The sequence below is a fragment of the Balaenoptera borealis genome (genome assembly GCF_965194805.1).
Source record: "Balaenoptera borealis genome assembly, chromosome: 9".
Classification (NCBI taxonomy): Eukaryota; Metazoa; Chordata; class Mammalia; order Artiodactyla; family Balaenopteridae; genus Balaenoptera; species Balaenoptera borealis.
Genome location: NC_138873.1, coordinates 15092245 through 15110215, shown reverse-complemented (window position 1 = coordinate 15110215; position 17971 = coordinate 15092245). Strand labels below are relative to the sequence as shown.

Here is a 17971-nt window from a genome sequence, read left to right as displayed (position 1 = left end):
GAAATACTGACAGCAAACGAGCAGATCCATGTCATCCTGTTTCAGCGGTGGCGTGAGGGAGAGGTGGCCTGGACCGCCAGCATCAGGCCCTTAAGGACAGGCACATTTCCAGTAACAGTCTCAATTCCCCAGATTCCCCGGGGAAGGAGGGCAGTCGGTGTTGCCCACGGCATCGCCTGATATCACTTGTTCCGGGTGATAGGAGAGCGTGGGGCCGCCGGGCCACCTCATCCGTGGTCTGACTGTATTAACCTCTTGGTTCCCAGCTCCTGCCACGTGAGGTGTCCTAATATGGTCAGACTCCGGAGGAGCCCAGGAGCGCTTGCCTTTCTCCTGCTAATGGGGAGGAAGCAAACACTCTGAAGGCAAGCAAACGGGGATCTGGGTTCGCTTCTGGGCCAGCTGAAAGTGGGCTGCAGCAGAAGTCCTGCCTCGGGTCATCAATCATTTAATAAACCCCCAGGGAATCCGATCTCCTCGGGGGGCTTTCTGCCCTCCCCTCTTTCTCGCCCTCCCCTCCCCTTCGGGGAGGCAGCGCTGGGTGGTGGTCCCCCAGCTCCTGTCCCCGTACAGGAACGGGAGGCGTCCTGGGGGTCGCGTGGGCTGCTCGCCTGGCCCTTGGCTCGAGGCTCCGGCCGCTCCTCGGGTCCTAGCAGCCCAGCAGGAGATGCTGCAAGGCGTGTCTGGGGCTGTGCTCATGTGATGAAGCGAGGGGAAAACAAGGGGGAGGAGGAGGAGGCGAAGAGGTGGCTTTTTTTTTTTTTCTTTTAAGGAGTTTGCAGCGAGCGCGTCTCCTTCATTCGCTGTCTGGGCGGGTTCGGAGGAGGACGACGGGAGAGGAAGGCGCTCCTGGGACCTCGCGGGCGCACGGCTCCTGGCTCTTCTCCGCGTCCCTGCTATTTGGGGAAGGCGTAACCCGGCTGCTGGGCGCGGGAGAACCGCAGACAAGCCATGGGCGCCGGGAGCTCCACCGAACAGAGGAGCCCGGAGCAGCCGGAGGCGGGGAGCGCGACGCCGGCCGAGCCCGAGCCCGAGCCCAGCGGCGGAGGCTCTGCGGCGGAGGCGGCGCCCGGATCGTCGGCGGACGCGACCATCGCCCCTGCGGACCCCACCACCAAGGTACCGGCGCGCCGGGCCACCTGCCCCGGGGAGGCGGAGGGTGGGGTGTGTGTGTGTGTGTGTGTGTGTGTGTGTGTGTTGGGGGGCGTCCCTTGATCTCCGCCTGCGATAACTTCCCGGCCGGTCCAGCCCATCTGCAAACTCGGGAGCATAAATCCCTCTTTCTAGGCTTTTCAGGGTCTTTAGCGCCGGGGCGGGACCACAGCAGCGGCGAGCGCGGCGGGGGGCTTGCATCTTTGTAGTGGGTCTCCAGGGGTGGCGACTGCGCCATCCGCAGTAATAAAATCCGCCGGCTGCCCGCCGCTAACTGAGCCTTTCTCCACGCTCTTCCGGTGGGAGCGACCCAGCCCGGTACCGGCGAGCTGTTTGCGGGAGTCCGCGGAGGACTGACCCCCGAGCCGAGCGTGTCGAGCCCCCGCCCTCCTACCTCCCCCAGCGGAAAGTCCGCTGTTGGGCCCTGACGCGTGTTGCAGCCTGGCGAGCCCTCCACCCGTGGGTTTCCCGCAGCGCACTGTCCGTGATACCAGCTGTGTCTGGAGCGACCCGGGTTTGGTACCCAGTCCTCCTGCGGCAGCGGCTCGAGCAGACACCGCCTTCCTGAATGCAGAGAAAGCCTGGGGTGTAGCTCGCTCGGAGCCAGAGAAAATCTGAGCCGACGCTGCATTTCCAGAAGGAATGACAGGTTTCGCAAACACGGCGGCGTCCTCCTTTTCGCTCAGTTCATTGCACTCAGTTGGATAAACAAATACTGGAGGAGTAGTTAGAAGTTCTCAAAGGATGCGGTCAGAGGCGTAAGCCAGCATTCCCTCTACTCTGGTCTCTGGAGGCAGTGCTGAACCTCCTAGACATTTTGCATTTTATAGTCTCAGTCTTCAAGGCTGAAATATTTGTTCTTGGCGACTACAGTCGCCAAGATTGTGACTTGTTCAGATCGTTGTCTTTTAGATCTATTTTCCAGCATGTATGTTCATTAGCCAGGCTTCACCCAACCCTTTTTGTGATATTTTTATAGAAGATGTGGATAACCATATTTAATACTTAAAAGGAAAAAAGAAAACCCCTTGTGTCAAATTTGAGGATATACAGAGTACATGAGGACCTTTAGGAGTTATCTCAGAAAGTATAGATGTTTACAGTGCGGGGGGGAAAAAAACAACAACCCTGAAATCTAGGTAAAAATCACACAATTATATGACCTAATCGCCTTGACCTTTTCGCTGTCCTAGTTTAGTTTGAGCTGAGAGACTGCCGTTAACTAGATTACCTCTAGTCGTTAACATAACTACTTGTAAAACCCACGATCCCTAGAGCTGTAGATGCTCACAAGTACCAACTGTGCCTGGAATGTCTAGATTTTCTAAGAGATGCCTAAGAAATGTACTATATCCTTTTGAGATCTCAGTTAGGTTTTAATATTTACTGTACATCACTTTTTGATGCCAACTACCGTCAAAATGGCTGTATAACCAGTATTTAGAGTCCGGTAATAATGAAAGTAATTTTAAGGTGTAGTTGCTAAAAGCTTGCAGTTGGGGAACATTTTTTTCCTTGGCTTTTACCAGTCCTTCAGGTCTTATCAACAGTTCACACTGAGATATGGTACTTATTCCCTTCTCAATAACTTCAGTGCGTTCATTTAAAATATTCCTTCCTTTCTGTTCTCTTTATCTTTCTTCCATAACCTTATCCTCCCTTTTTCTTAGTCACCACCATCTTGAAACAGCCAGATGACCTCCTTTAAAAAATTACCTAAATGACATCCAGAATATCATTGAACTTTTTGGCATACGGCCCAGTTATCAATTTGGAGACAAATCAATAAACTTGCATGTATCCTTAGAAAATGTGTAGTTTTTCATTTCAACTAGCAAAATTTATTACTCAGGTTTTGAAGACCTAAGTCTTTTCAGAAGGATGGTCTAATTAAGAATGATTCAGCACATAGCTTTTGCCTCCCCTCTTTGCCCTGTTCAGCCCCAGTTCTTGACCTCTGAGTAATCTCATCTGCCATTCTGGGTTCCCATAGCACCATGGACTCTTCTTTCCAGCAGTTTCCATATTTGTGGGTTTAGTGACTTGTGTTCTTCTGGCTGTTCTGAGTGCTCCACAAGGGCAGGGACCATATCTGGTTTGGCTCATAACAGGTGTTGCCCCATGTGTGACGTGTGTGGCTGGCCGGTAGGATGATGCTGGCTCCCTGATTTTGATTGGAGACTGTCAAGTTGGGGAATACCTTGGCCCATCTACTTGTTCTTTGACTTTCTCATCATCATGATCTGTGTCACTTATCAGACAGTGACTAAGTCAAAGTGAGTCTGGTTATTCACAGACCAGGTGAATATCTAGCAAAAAACTAAGATTTGGGGACTCTGATTTCTGCTTCTTTAGAATGGCTTGTTACCGTTGCAGTTTCAAATTGCCTTTAATCTCAAATAAACAAATGCATTATAAATGCAAGTGGCTCAGATGAGACCACTTCATACATTGGATTAGTGATGAATTACATCTTGAGCTTTTTTGATTGGGTCTGTGGACATTTGGGGAGGTTTAGACTAGTGCTTCCCTCCTCCCCCAGTAGAATGCTGATCATTAATTAAAGGCTGTTAGCAGATTTTTTTTCCCCATTGGTAAAACTTGATTACTGAAGCCTCAGGTTTAGATGCACTGAGACAAGTCCTGGTTTTATCTGTGATGTATTTTAATGGAAATGGAAGGAGTCTTATCTTCCAGTCAATCTTTGTATGTTAATTCTGAGGGGAAATGGCTTGATCAGTTATTTTCCAGGTTTAATTTTGAGTTTGCCATTTTGGCCACTGCAGGGTGCAGGAAGATTAGACCACCTGAACACAGGTGGTAAACAAAGCCTCATGGTATTTCTCAATCATCTGCTTTTAAACATTTGAAGTCATCTGCTTTTAAAAGATGAAAAGCCTGTTTTCACTCAGGTAGCAGTGTAGGGTGCGGTGGCCAGTGACAAACTTCCATATCTCTGGCAAATCTTGATTTCTGGAGCCAAGCTTCAGGCTAAATCTGGACCATCACAATCCTCTAAATTAGCCCTTCTGTCTTTTCTGTTCAGTGACTCAGAGCTAGAAATGGAACAGTTCTCAGTTGCAACAGTGTGAGGCCTAGGTCCCCGGCAGGTGGGGAGACTGGGACCCTTGTCAGTCTTTCAAGCTGTGGTTCCATTTGGTTACAAGAGCTGTGACTCAAATAGATGTATTCAAATAGAAGAATCCACTGTCCCAATTAATAAAGTTAAGGACGCCCTTACCTTTTGTGCATTAAAACAGACAGTTGGGGCTTCCCTGGTGGCGTAGTGGTTGAGAATCTGCCTGCCAATGCAGGGGACACGGGTTCGAGCCCTGGTCTGGGAAGATCCCACATGCCGCGGAGCAACTAGGCCCGTGAGCCACAATTACTGAGCCTGCGCATCTGGAGCCTGTGCTCCGCAACAAGAGAGGCCGCGATAGTGAGAGGCCCGCGCACCGCGATGAAGAGTGGCCCCCGCTTGCCGCAACTAGAGAAAGCCCTCGCACAGAAACGAAGACCCAACACAGCCATAAATAAATAAAATAAAATTTAAAATTAAAAAAAATACAGACAATTGGTTTGGCCAGCTGCATTTCATAATTCCTCTCCCAGCACAAGGTATGTGCTGTTTCCCACTTACCCTGTGTTTACAGAATGGGAATGGAGATGGCTGTAATGTGATTGTCACCAGTTTTACACTAGGAGGGCCAGAATTTAAGATGATTTCGAGAGAATTATATGTTAACAGAGTGGGTTTTTTTGTGTGTGGCTACCTGTATTCATGTGCATTTCCCTCAGATTATAAGAGGTACTACTTTCTGATTAGAACACAGTCTAGAAATTGGAGCTGTGGGTGTGAAGATGGTCGTTTAGGATACCGATAGCCTGTGGGGACTGCAGTGCCTTCCCTTTAATCCATTATAGCCTTTTAAGCTCTTAGATTTGTGAGATCAGTGAAGATTTCCACTTAAAATACTTCCCTTGATGAGGAACAGGCCCCAAATGTGCATCCTCTTTGAATTCGCTGTGCTTTGACTAATCTCTGTGCCGGGATAGCTTTAAACTACATTAAAAGGATGATTCCAGCTTGGTATCTTACAGGATAATAAATAAAATGTTTTGTTTTAAAAGGTACAAAGGGGACTTCCCTGGTGGTCCAGTGGTTAAGAATCCACCTTCCAATGCAGGGGACGCGAGTTCGATCCCTGGTTGGAGAACTAAGATCCCACATGCCGCAGGGCAACTAAGCCCATGCACTGCAACTACTGAGCCCGCGTGCTCTGGAGCCCACATGCCACAACTAGAGAGAAGCCCTCGTGCCACAACAAAGAGCCCACGCGCCGCAACTAAGACCCTACACAGCCAAATAAATAAATAAATGTTTTTTAAAAAATGAAAGAAAAATAAAATAAAAGGTACTAAGAAATGGTTTCTTTTTCTTTACCAGTTTTAACACCTATTCAGTGTTACAGGAATACCAATGAAAAGAAAATCCAGCTAAATGGTGCTCGTCCTTGGCCTCTATAATTTTTAATGCTGTAGTCATTCATGAAGTGAGAAATTAGAATTTACAGCACTTAGCGCTGTGAGAAAAATATATCAGTACTTTTATCACATGAAAAATATAAAACTAAAAATCCTTGAAGCCAATTCTTAGTTCTCTTATAACCTAAAAAAGTATAGTTTAGAAGAAGTTTCATTTTAAAATAATAGAAAAATATGGAAAAAGCTGGGTTTGGGAGGGAGATGCATTATATCTTGTAAATAGGCAAGCTTTCTTTCTTTTTTAAAAAATTTATTTACATTTATTTTTGGCTGCATTGGGTCTTCGTTGCTGCATGCAGGCTTTCTTTAGCTGCGGCGAGCGGGGGCTACTCTTCCTTGTGGTGGGCGTGCTTCTCATTGTGGTGGCTTCTCTTGTTGCAGAGCATGGGCTCTAGGCGCGCGGGCTTCAGTAGTTGTGGCACAAGGGCTCAGTAGTTGTGGCTCGCAGGCTCTAGGGCGCAGGCTCAGTAGCTGTGGCGCACGGGCTCTAGAGTGCAGGCTCCGTAGTTGTGGCGCTCGGGCTTAGTTGCTCCGCGGCATGTGGGATCTTCCCGGACCAGGGCTCGAACCGGTATCCCCTGCATTGGCAGGTGGATTCTTAACCACTGTGCCACCAGGGAAGCCCAGCAAGCTTATTTTCAATAAATTATTTAAAAATCTATAATTATAATTATTTGTCTTGTCTGTTTAGATTTTGGGCTATTTTCCTGCAAGTTAGCACCTTATTAGAAAATGGGTATGGGTTTTATACCTATGTTCTTACTTGTTAGTACATCTAATAAAAGGATTAAGGTGAAGATATTAATCTGTAATAATTTTGATTATATATACATTTTTATTTCTTACCGTGAATAATTAAGTTTACTTATTTAAATCTGACTGTAGACCTGACATCATCATTCTTGAATAATAAAGGCTTTATAAAAAGATGATCAAAAGTACTTGCTTACTCTTTTTTTTTTTTTTTAATTTTTATTTCTTTATATTTATTTTTGGCTGTGTCGGGTCTTCGTTTCTGTGCGAGGGCTTTCTCTAGTTGCGGCGAGCGGGGGCCACTGTTCATCGCGGTGCGTGGGCCTCTCACTATCGCGGCCTCTCGTTGCAGAGCACAGGCTCCAGACGCGCAGGCTCAGTGGTTGTGGCTCACGGGCCCAGTTGCTCCGCGGCATGTGGGATCTTCCCAGACCAGGGCTCGAACCCGTGTTCCCTGCATTGGCAGGCAGATTCTCAACCGCTGCGCCACCAGGGAAGCCCAGTACTTGCTTACTCTTATTAAAATGATTCTTTTTTTTTAAGTGGTAGGTTTCTGCTTTTAAGATCTATTTATTTATTTTTATTGATTGATTGATTGGTTGCTATGTTGGGTCTTCGTTTCTGTGCGAGGGCTTTCTCTAGTTGCGGCAAGCGGGGGCCACTCTTCATCGCGGTGTGCGGGCCTCTCACTATCGTGGCCTCTTTTGTTGCGGAGCACAGACTCCAGACGCGCAGGCTCAGTAGTTGTGGCTCACGGGCGTAGTTGCTCCGTGGCATGTGGGGTCTTCCCAGACCAGGGCTCGAACCTGTGTCCCCTGCATTAGCAGGCAGATTCTCAACCACTGCGCCACCAGGGAAGCCCTTAAAATGATTTTTATTTAAAGTCATAGCAAACAGGATTCATTTAATGTTTCTTTTTCTAAAAATGTTAATGGTTGAGATCCTTAATTTGTAGAGTATGGTAAAAACGGAAAGCCTCGTGTTCCTCCCCATCCGTAAAGTACTCACTGTTAACAATAGTTTGAAATCAACGTTGGTTGTTTCTAGCATATTCTTTTAAAAGCTTTATGCATGTGCAAGTATATAAATAAGAATAGCTCTATCTTTTGCTTTCAACAAATAAGATCATAACACATATATTCTGCAACTTTAGAGTTTGGATATCTTTTCATATCAGGACATAAAGATTTACCCTCATTCTTATTGGCTACATAAATTTCTCATTTATGGATTGAAGTACCGTAATGATTTAACCAATCCCCTGTGTTTATATTTAGATTTTCCTAGTCTTTTGTTATATTAAATTGACACAGGGAATATCCTAGTTCAGACATCTTTGTATGTGTGCGAATGTATCTCTAGGATATATTTCTGGAAGTGGGATTGCTGGATCACAGGATTTACATGCATTTAAAATTTTGATAGTCCTTGCTAAATTTACTTTCCAAAGAGATTCATCCACTTTGCATCCCTACTCTGTGGAGAGCAGCACTCACTTTCCCTTGCCTCAGTGGATAGAAGATTTTTGTAGTATTTGCCAATCTGTACCTCAGTTGGCACCTCAGTTTCCTCGATGCATTTTTAATTATGAAGTTGGGTGCCCTGTCAGGTATATTGACCATACGCTTTTTTTCTGTGCACCACTCCATCAGGAACTGGACTGGCTTTCAGAGCATTAAAGGGTATAGTTTATTTTATTGCTAGTTAACTTTAAAAGACTTTTTCCCTCCAGAAATTAATCAAAATTGGGAAAAAGCAAGTTTAGAGTAAAAAGGGGGCTGAGGTATTGTTCCCTTTCCTTCCCAAATTAGTAAACTGTCTTTAATTTTATTTACTTGGATTGACTTTGCAATGACCTACTTCTTTAGCTATCAGTTTAAAAATTTCTCCTCTGGGAACAATCTAAAATCATCCAGTTGCCAGAAATTTCTTCATACATCTGATCCATGAAATGTTGGAATCAGGGATTGCGGGCAGCAGAAATCCACCTCCTGGGAAAACAGTAGTCCCCTCCCCTGGGCGCTGTTCTCATTTCTCATAACAAATGACAGCCTGGCTCTGTTAACTGGAATAAATGTGTTTTCCCAGGAAAATGTAGGTGTTCAAAGCACTGGAAACTACAGGGTCTTTCCCGGACACTGTTAGGCTTCTCTTAATACAAGTATTCATTCAAGTTCAAAGGTTTTCATCTTCCCTACAGTTTCTTCATGATGTTATGTAAATGAGATAAGCCAAATTTTAAGAAGGGGAGATTACTATAAATCATTGGCAGATCTTCTGTTCATCATATGCAGACATTGCAAATTGTGGAGTTTGGAGAGATTAAATTTTCTGTGGTTCCCAAACCTGGTTGTGCAGTTGAGTCACCTGGGGAGCTTTTTAAAGACACCACTGGTCCCCCTTCTAGATTATTCAATCAGAATCCCAGGCCACCCCAGCGTCTGAGATTCTGTAGCCTTAATGCTCATCAGGGATCCTAATTGGCCTAGTTAGGCCACCATTGCCTGGAGGAAGCAGTTTGGGGTGTAGACCTGGGCGAGGCATTCAGAGGTAACAGCAGCACAGACTGATGGACATTGGTGCTTGTGTGGGTGGAGGGAGGGTTTCAGATGATGCTAGAAGAATTAGGTGTTTCCCCTCCCCACAACAGAGGAGAAAATAAAGGGAAACATTTCTCCTACATAATTTCCCTCCTTTATTCTACTTTTTTTTTTTAATTTATTTTTTTATTTTTGGCTGCACTGGGTCTTCGTTGCTGTGCACAGGCTTTCTCTAGTTGAGGCGAGCGGCGGCTACTCTTTGTTGTGGTGCACGGGCTTCTCATCGCGGTGGCTTCTCTTGTTGCGGAGCACGGGCTCTAGGTGCGAGGGCTTCAGTAGCTGTGGCTCACGGGCTCAGTAGATGTGGCGCATGGGCTTAGTTGCTCCGCGGCATGTGGGATCTTCCCGGACCAGAACTCGAACCCATGTCCCCTGCATTGGCAGGCGGATTCTTAACCACTGCGCCACCAGAGAAGTCCCTATTCCACTGTCTTGAAACCAAGTGTGCTACTAGTAGAGGCTTTTTCTGAATGGAATGTGCTCTTCAGGGTAAATAGGTGTGGAATCAAATGCTCTCATCGTTTCTGAGCCAGGAGCTACTTGTCAAAGTTCACTTTTCGTTCCCACCGGACTGCCTCTTAATCCTCATCCCTCATTTATCAATTTAAAACGTCACTTGTGTTGGGTAAGTAGACAGTAGCTGATGGCTTAGTTTATGGCCTTTGGCTGGTCTGAAAATCCCTGAAGAAGTCTTAACACCTAGCCAAGTAGCTGAAGATCAGAAGAGGGGGCTGTCTAAAAAAATTTTTTTTTTAATAAATTTATTTATTTATTCATTTATTTAATTTTTTTGGCTGCATTGGGTCTTTGCTGCTGCACGCGGGCTTTCTCTAGTTGCGGCGAGTGGGGGCTACTCTTCGTTGCGGTGCGCAGGCTTCTCATTGCGGTGGCTTCTCTTGTTGTGGAGCACAGGCTCTAGGCGCGCGGGCTTCAGTAGTTGTGGCTCGTGGGCTCTAGAGTGCAGACTCAGTAGTTGTGGTGCATGGGCTTAGTTGCTCCGCGGCATGTGGGATCTTCCCGGACCAGGGCTCGAACCCGTGTCCCCTGCATTGGCAGGCGGATTCTTAACCACCGTGCCACCAGGGAAGCCCAAATTTTTTTTTAATTAAACAAACAAACAAAAAGTGTAAGAGGGCTGTCTGGCTTTCCCCACCACTTGATTTCATTAACATTTCTTTACTGGCACCTGTACTCCGGGAACTGGGGATGGAAGAAGAGAGAAATCCCAGAGCTCAGGTGCTAAAAAAAAGGTGAAAGTGCACCCATTCCACTAAAATGGATTATTTTCTGTCTAGAGGGAGAAATTTAATTCGTTTTCCATACTGGTTACCTGTTGTTCCAGTACTATTGACTAAATAGTCCTTCCGGTTAAAACTCGAGTTTCCATATGCATATATGTTTATTGATTTCTTTTTACTTTAAAAATTTTTCCTACTCTTTATTTGTACACATAGTTAAAAGCATTAAGAGAGTGGCTAAGAATGTAATCGATTTTAATGGCAGACCCATGGTTTAAAATACTTTTATATTCTACATCTCTGGGCTCACCCCCGTCTCGTGGCTATCGTAAGTTTATGCACACATAAATATAAAAAAGTGAGGAGCCTGTGTTGTCTTCAGAAGTGAATATATTTTCTTGGTGTGTGATAACATTATGCATTAAAAATAGTCACTCAAGTATTTCCTAACCACTTAGCCTATGAAAGGCCCTGGTCTAGATGCTTCCTGAGGTAAATTACACACAGCATTATCCTTGAGCACCTCAGGATCTAGGTGAGGTATAGGATCCCTCTAGAGGAAAAGATTCAATAAGAAAGATTCAAATAAGTTGGATAGACAATAGAAGAATTGCCATTAGTTGGTACATGTCTATTCAGTGAATTGTCCAGATAACTGATGTACAAAGAAAAGAAGATCTTGGCAAGTGTTGGAGGCAGATAAAGGCCATTAGTCGGGAGGCCAGGAGGTACAGGGCATATGAAAGAGCTGAATGTTGTAAGAGGATAATGGGAAGATGCCGATAGAATTGCAGCCAGTCATGGTAAGAGCTGCACAGGCAGCAGAGAGCCAGTGAAGTGAAGGCTTCCGATAAAAAACAAAGCAAAGAGGCAGACCCTCTCACACTCGGCAGAGAGGACACCCCTAGGAGCATGGGGGGCACATATTAGCCCGTGCGGTGGGATGGGTGCAGGGTGTAGGCTCGGCACGGGGGCAGCCAAAAACAACTGAGGTTTCAAGACTTGGAATACGGAGTGCCTCAGTTTCTCTAGTAGACAAGGACGTTCCCCTCAGGATGTCGGTTTCAGTTGTCTATTGCAGTGTAACCAACTGTGCCAAACAACCGCTTAAACCAAGAGTATCTGTAGAAGAGAGAACATCACTTGATAGTAACAGCTTGGGATTTTTTTTTAATGTAAAGAAGAGGTTTGCAGCAGAGTCTAGGGAATGACAGAGGGCATCCATGAGATCAGCAGCGTTTCTCTAAGTAGTGATCTGCTGAGAGCCCAGATCACCGGCACTGGGAGCAATCCAGGCTTGCAGAGTGGGGGGCACAGGGAAAGATTAAATATCACAGGGTAAGAGATGATGACACTGAAGGAGCTGAGAGTGGCGGCTGGGGAGAAGGTGGAACCAACAGTGAATATTAATAGAGGAGAAGACTAGTGAAAACAGATGGCACTGGCTCCACCAGCCATTGGGTCACTGCTTCATCATGCAACAGTGACTAGTTTACCACAGCACATCTGGGTCCACCTAAAAATGAAAGAGACTGATGGTTGACTAGCATTTCTTCCATTTGTAGGCAAAGAATCTAGGTGGCTTGGCGAAGGTTTATCTTCACTTTCAAAGAAGATATTTCTTCTTCGCAATTTTTTCCATCTCCAGCGTATGCCCTTCAGTGTGTCGTTCGGAGGACGATTTATGGTTTGCTATTTTTCTCCATGTCTGAGCGTATGATTTCTTACTGAATTGAGCCATTACATAAGGCTCTGGGTTTTGTCTGCTTCATGATCAATTTTCTGTCCTCGCTCCAGATATTGACCATCCTTATTGAAGCCATGCTTCATCACGTCCTTGATGGTTTTCCTTACTCTTTGAAATACATAATGTTGTGATGCATAAAACAAGATTGTTGATGTATGTTATGGTTGTTAGCTTTTTTTTTACATTTTTAGTTCTGGGTGGTAATTTTTCACTAAGGTAACAAACTGCTTGCATAATGCTTTTTAAGAAACTTGTGTTTGAATTATCCTTCACTTGGGTATGTATGTAAAACAGTCTTATTCCACACCAGTAACGTTGAATGCTATGCAAAGTTCAACCTTAGATGTGGTTGAATTTACAATTGATATACACTGCAGTACCAACTGGGGTGGGATGGGGGAGGTGGAGAAGGGATTGAAATCTACAAGAAATTGCTAAAAATTAGACAGTCTCTCTATGACGAATTTTTCTTAATTATTTCAGAAATGACACGTTTAACCAATATTTAGACATGAGTTCCTGACTCCTATAATGTTAATCTAAATATTTGAGTGGAAATTTTTGTTCTTGTTCTGCTCTGTTTTATATGAAGTAAGTTACTGAAAAGCAGTGGAAAATGTCAGCACTAAAGTTTACTAAATCAGTCCTGATTATTAAGATCTTTTCTCCAATCCTGACAAAAGTGTATAAAATTTAAACAAAAAATTCTTGACAGTACCGGGAGCAAAACTCAAATTGATTTGATCTTTATATCTGATTTTTTTTTTAAACCTTCAGGAGTTTAAGTTTCCTTTAAATTCAGTTTGATGGCAGTGTTAGATCTGTCTGTTTTGTTTGCAATATAGGAAATTTGTTTCGCCTCAATTAAAATGCAGATTGGTTGTTCTTTCGTTATTAATTAAAGACACACTAAGGTCTTTTGAATGCTGAAAAGATTTTTGTCCTAAATGGAGCTAAGAGGACCTACAATGTTATCTAGAATTGCAACAGTGACAGAGATTTCAAGTCACTTCTGGAACTGTGCCTGATAAACAGTCCTCCAGGACAGGGAGGAATGCGAAGAATGCATTCTACTTCAGGGAAGTAGGTCATGGTTTAAAGCCTTACATTTGTCAGAGAAAGTTTCTCAAGCAGTCCTTATGATTGCTGGGTCCTCGCTAATTCCTTACTCAGGGTTCTTTAGTCTTAGGCAAATTAGGTGGCTAAATTAACTTGTTAGTTTCTAGGAGGGCTGGACTAAAAGTAACAGATTCACCACATGCGCCTGTACTCCCAACACCAAAAAGAGTTAGGGCTATAGACTAGTGACTGGAAAACCATAGATGTGGGCTTCCCTGGTGGCACAGTGGTTAAGAATCCGCCTGCCAATGCAGGGGACACGGGTTTGAGCCCTGGTCAGGGAAGATCCCACATGCCGCGGAGCAACTAATCCCGTGTGCCACAACTACTGAGCCTGTGCTCTAGATCCTGCGAGCCACAACTACTGAGCCCGCGAGCCACAACTACTGAAGCCTGCGCCTAGAGCCTGTGCTCTGCAACAAGAGAAGCCCCCGCAATGAGAAGCCTGCGCACCGCAACGAAGAGTAGCCCCCACTCTCTGCAACTAGAGAAAGCCCGCATGCAGCAATGAAGACCCAATGCAGCCTAAAATAAATAAATAAATAAAATAAGTAAATTTATTTAAAAAAAAAAAAAGAAAATCATAGATGTGATAAGTGTTTTCTCTTAATTGCACAATCTTGGAATAAAATTTTTTTAAGTAGTAAATAGGCAGGTGATGTGTAAGTATACGTAGGAAAATTAGAGAGTACCTTTTAAGTGAACTGGGGGTATTTCTTTGCTGCCAAGATTAAGTGCTGCGGGAACCAGCTGAGTCCGCTCTACCTAAGTGTGACCATAGTGCCCACAGTTTATTGTGGACTTAAGCCTGTGGAAAGCATATCTTGCCCTGAATTGTAGCTGAGTGCTGGACAAAGAGGCACTAACATGACAGGGTTCAAAGGCAAGAGAGAGAGCACATACTGGGGTAGCAGGAAAGGTGGCATGGAGGATGCTATGGACTGAGTGTTTGTGTCCCTCAAAATTCATATGTTGAAACTCTAATCCCCAGTGTGGTGATATTAGGAGATGGAGTCCTTGGGAGGTAATTAAGTCATGAGGGTGGAACCCTTATTAAGGAATTAGTGCCCTTATAAGAGGAGACACCAGAGAGCTTGCTGCCCTCCCCACCCCCCAAAAGATACCCTCTCCAAAGCAGGAGGAGAACTCTCACTAAGAACCAAATCAGCTTACACTTTCATCTTGGACTTTCAGCCTCCAGGACTGTGAGAAATAAATGTTAGTTGCCTTGGCTGTCCAGTCTATGGTAATTTGTCATAGCAGCCCGAACTAAGACAGAGGAAATGGAATTTATGGTGAATTGCTGAAGAGTGGAGATGCTTGAGAGAAGGAGGCAAGAAAATAATTAAGTAATTTTTTAAAATAATAAAAATAAATAATGAAATAAGGAGGCAAGAGAGAACCTCATCATGTTGAGACAAATACTGAGTGAAAAATAGTCTAGGAAAAGTTGGGTTAAAGATTTCATTTTTTAACTGCAGGACTTTTGCAGAACCTTTATTTTATTTAATTTTATTTTCTTACAGTTTTTTTTGATGTGGACCACTTTTAAAGTCTTTATTGAATTTGTTACAGTATTGCTTCTGTTTTATGTTTTAGTTTTTTGGCCGTGATGCACGTGGGATCTTAGCTCCCTGACCAGGGGTCGAACCCACACCCCCTGCATTGGAAGGCAAAGTCTTAACCACTGGACCACCAGGGAAGTCCCAGAACCTTTAATATGTTATTATTAATTATGCTTCTCCCAAAGGAGACATATAGTATGCATCGGTACCCAAATACAACTGGGAAATGCCAGGCTAGTGAAGAGAGCACAATTAGAGAGTGGTGATTGAGAAGCCAGGAGAGGTATCTTGTGGCTCTGCTGTGGAGAATTTGAATACCAGAATGTGACTTCTACATTTATTGTAATTGGCAATGTTAAGCCAATAATTAATTGGGATCTACATCTACATCTGTTAGGGTGGAAGCAGGGACTTAACTTTCTATTTTGAAGCTGAGACAGAGAATAATTCTGAGATATTAAGGAAATTTGTTCTCTTTTGGAGGAGGGGAGCAAGGAGGATGGATTTTCATTTCTTTCATATAAAAATGATTGCATTTTTATATCTAATTTTTAAAATGAACCATATGTATAGAAATTCTTACTCTCAGATTAAAATGGAAAAATATGGAATATATCCCAGCTTTTAAATGTACATTATTGGGAAATGCCTCAGATTATCCTGAGATGAAATATTTCATATTTTTACATCCTCATTAAGTTATGTTTAGAGTTCCTGATATATTTTGGGGGGTTGCGGGGAGCAACAATAAGGATGATTAAAAATTTGGAAATTGAATATACTTTGGATTTATTTCATTGTTCAGATAATCCAGGTAATTGCATATCAGGTTTAGTTTTTATTTTCACTGTGCAGTGAGTCCAATAACTTTATTGACTCAGTTTCTATGGCACTTAATTAATTGCACGTAGAGCTGAACATCCTAGGACAAGCCACATTATGTCCTGAAACTTTCCCTTAACCAGATTTTCTGGGGCCAAAGACAATCGGACTACTGTGGAGTTAAATGCTGTAAATTATTGTGTTCCTCAAACCCTTTCCAGCTCCTGCAGTGAATACTGGAGGTATTGTAACTGTATGTGAACTTGAACGAAGATCAGGGGAAGGTCAAAAGAGAGCCTTCTTGAATGGAGTTGCAAATTCTTCCTCTGGCAAATAAGAGTAAAGGGAAATGTCACCCATTTGTTGCTTTTTATGGTCATGAAGAAGGAAAAAATCCCCAAAGCTTCTGATTCCTTTGCTATGAGCTGACCAGCTGGCTTATTTTGGCTTCGGATAAGAAGCTGAGACACACACTGATTTCTTTTTTCCTTGAGTCTCATCAAAGCAAATCAAAGCAAATAACTGTATCCTGGGATTGTTAACGAAGCTAAATTTTTAAGTAAGTCTCTCCTTTGGAAAACCTAAAAATCAGTGTAGGGATGTTCTTGTAAGATTGCTTTAGGCCATTTAAGTGTGAGTGACTCAATCTAGGCATAAAGTAATGATTCCTGCTTCTTAGTAAACATTTACTAATACTGCATTTACTTTAAAAATTAGCTCATATAGAAACATGTTTCATATACGCATTGACCCTTTTCCTCAGTGTAACTTTCTGTGCTTATTCTCAAACAAAGCATGAACTTTCTGTGAGTGGAAGAGGAGCCTTGCTGTGCCAGTTTTGTGTGCTCTGCCCATGCCCGAGGCTCCTCACACAGTTATTTTACTGTGTGTTTCTGGGTTGATTACAAGGGTGAAAGCTGTAGGGGATGAACTAATGCCACAGCCTTAAGGGTCAGGTACGTGTGGAAATATTAAAAAATGTAGTCCCTTCTCTCACTGACTGTCAGCTCATTTGTCGGGTTGAGTATCTATCAGGTACCAGACAGTTTTGGGGGCACCTGTACATGCTTTTTCCTATCTTACCAGTCACTTATAACTTCTATGAGCTAAGTGGTGTCATCCCCATTTAAAAAAGGAGCCAACAAAGTGAATATTTATGGAGCTTTTGATTCATTAGCTCTTTTTTTCTGTTTTGTTTTGAATTTTATTTATTTATTTTTTATACAGCAGGTTTTTTTTTTAACATCTTTATTGGAGTATAATTGCTTTACAATGGTGTGTTAGTTTCTGCCGTATAACAAAGTGAATCAGCTATATGTATACATATATCCCCATATCCCCTCCCTCTTGCTTCTCCCTCCCACCCTCCCTATCCCACCCCTCTAGGTGGTCACAAAGCATGGAGCTGATCTCCCTGTGCTATGCGGCTGCTTCCCACTAGCTATCTATTTTACATTTGGGAGGATTCACTAGCTCTTGAGGGCACCCCCCCGACCCGGTTTGGTCAGGTCCCGGGCTGGGACTGCTGGGTATGAGACCACTGCAGTGTGAAATGGGCCTTGGCTGTGATGCTGAGAAGACGGCTCCTAATAACTGCTGACACACTAGACCCTCCTCAGATCCCAGGGCGCTCTGCCTCTCTAGGTATTTTAGGATGTATCACGCGATCTGCTGTCAAGTAAATGGCAAACGATTCATCTTTGTGGGCCAACTGGTTATTTCAGACCCTGTCCCCACTCTTCCCATCCCAACTGAGAGGGGAGATAGCTGATGCCAGGCTGTAAGAGCTTCTTGGGCTTGGAGGCAAGTCATATGACCTAAAGAATCGATACCACTCATTTTTCTCTTTCATTTGGGTTTAACTGAATGCCAGGCACCTACAATCACCGTTTTCTCCCTTCCCATTTTGCTCTGCCAACCTGACCTCCCAGTGCACCCTCCATCCTACTGTACCCGTGTACAACCCATTCCATTTCCTCTCTAAGGATCATCCCCCAGCTGATTTGCCAGCCCAGATCAAGGCTTTGTCCTTCGGGGATACTGTGCTCTCCCAGGGTTTTTTTTGTTTTGTTTTGTTTTTTTAAATATTAATTTAATTTTATTTTGATTCTTTTCTCTCTCTCTTTTTAAAAAAAATAATTAATTAGTTAACTTTTCACTGCGTTGGGTCTTCGTTGCTGCGCGCGGGCTTTCTCTAGTTGCGGCGAGCAGGGTCTACTCTTCGTTGTGGTGCGCAGGCTTCTCATTACGATGGCTTCTCTTGTTGCGGAGCACAGGCTCTAGGCGCACAGGCTTCAGTAGTTGTGGCACGTGGTCTTCAGTAGTTGTGGTGCACGGGCTCAGTAGTTGTGGCGCACGGGCTTAGTTGCTCCGCGGCATGTGGGATCTTCCCGGACCAGGGATTGAACTGGTGTCCCTTGCATTGGCAGG

The 17971-nt window shown here is 44.1% G+C and overlaps 1 protein-coding gene across 1 annotated transcript in view; it reads left to right on the top strand.

Annotated features, from left to right (window-relative positions):
- Positions 1–707: 707 nt before the first annotated feature.
- The window catches only part of AKAP12 (A-kinase anchoring protein 12), a 99464-nt gene continuing 82200 nt past the window's right edge, over positions 708–17971 (top strand). The window contains exon 1 of the mRNA XM_082405425.1: positions 708–1119. Within this exon, the coding sequence (XP_082261551.1) occupies positions 952–1119 (168 nt within the window). The 5' untranslated portion in view covers positions 708–951. The remainder of the gene's footprint in view (positions 1120–17971) is intronic.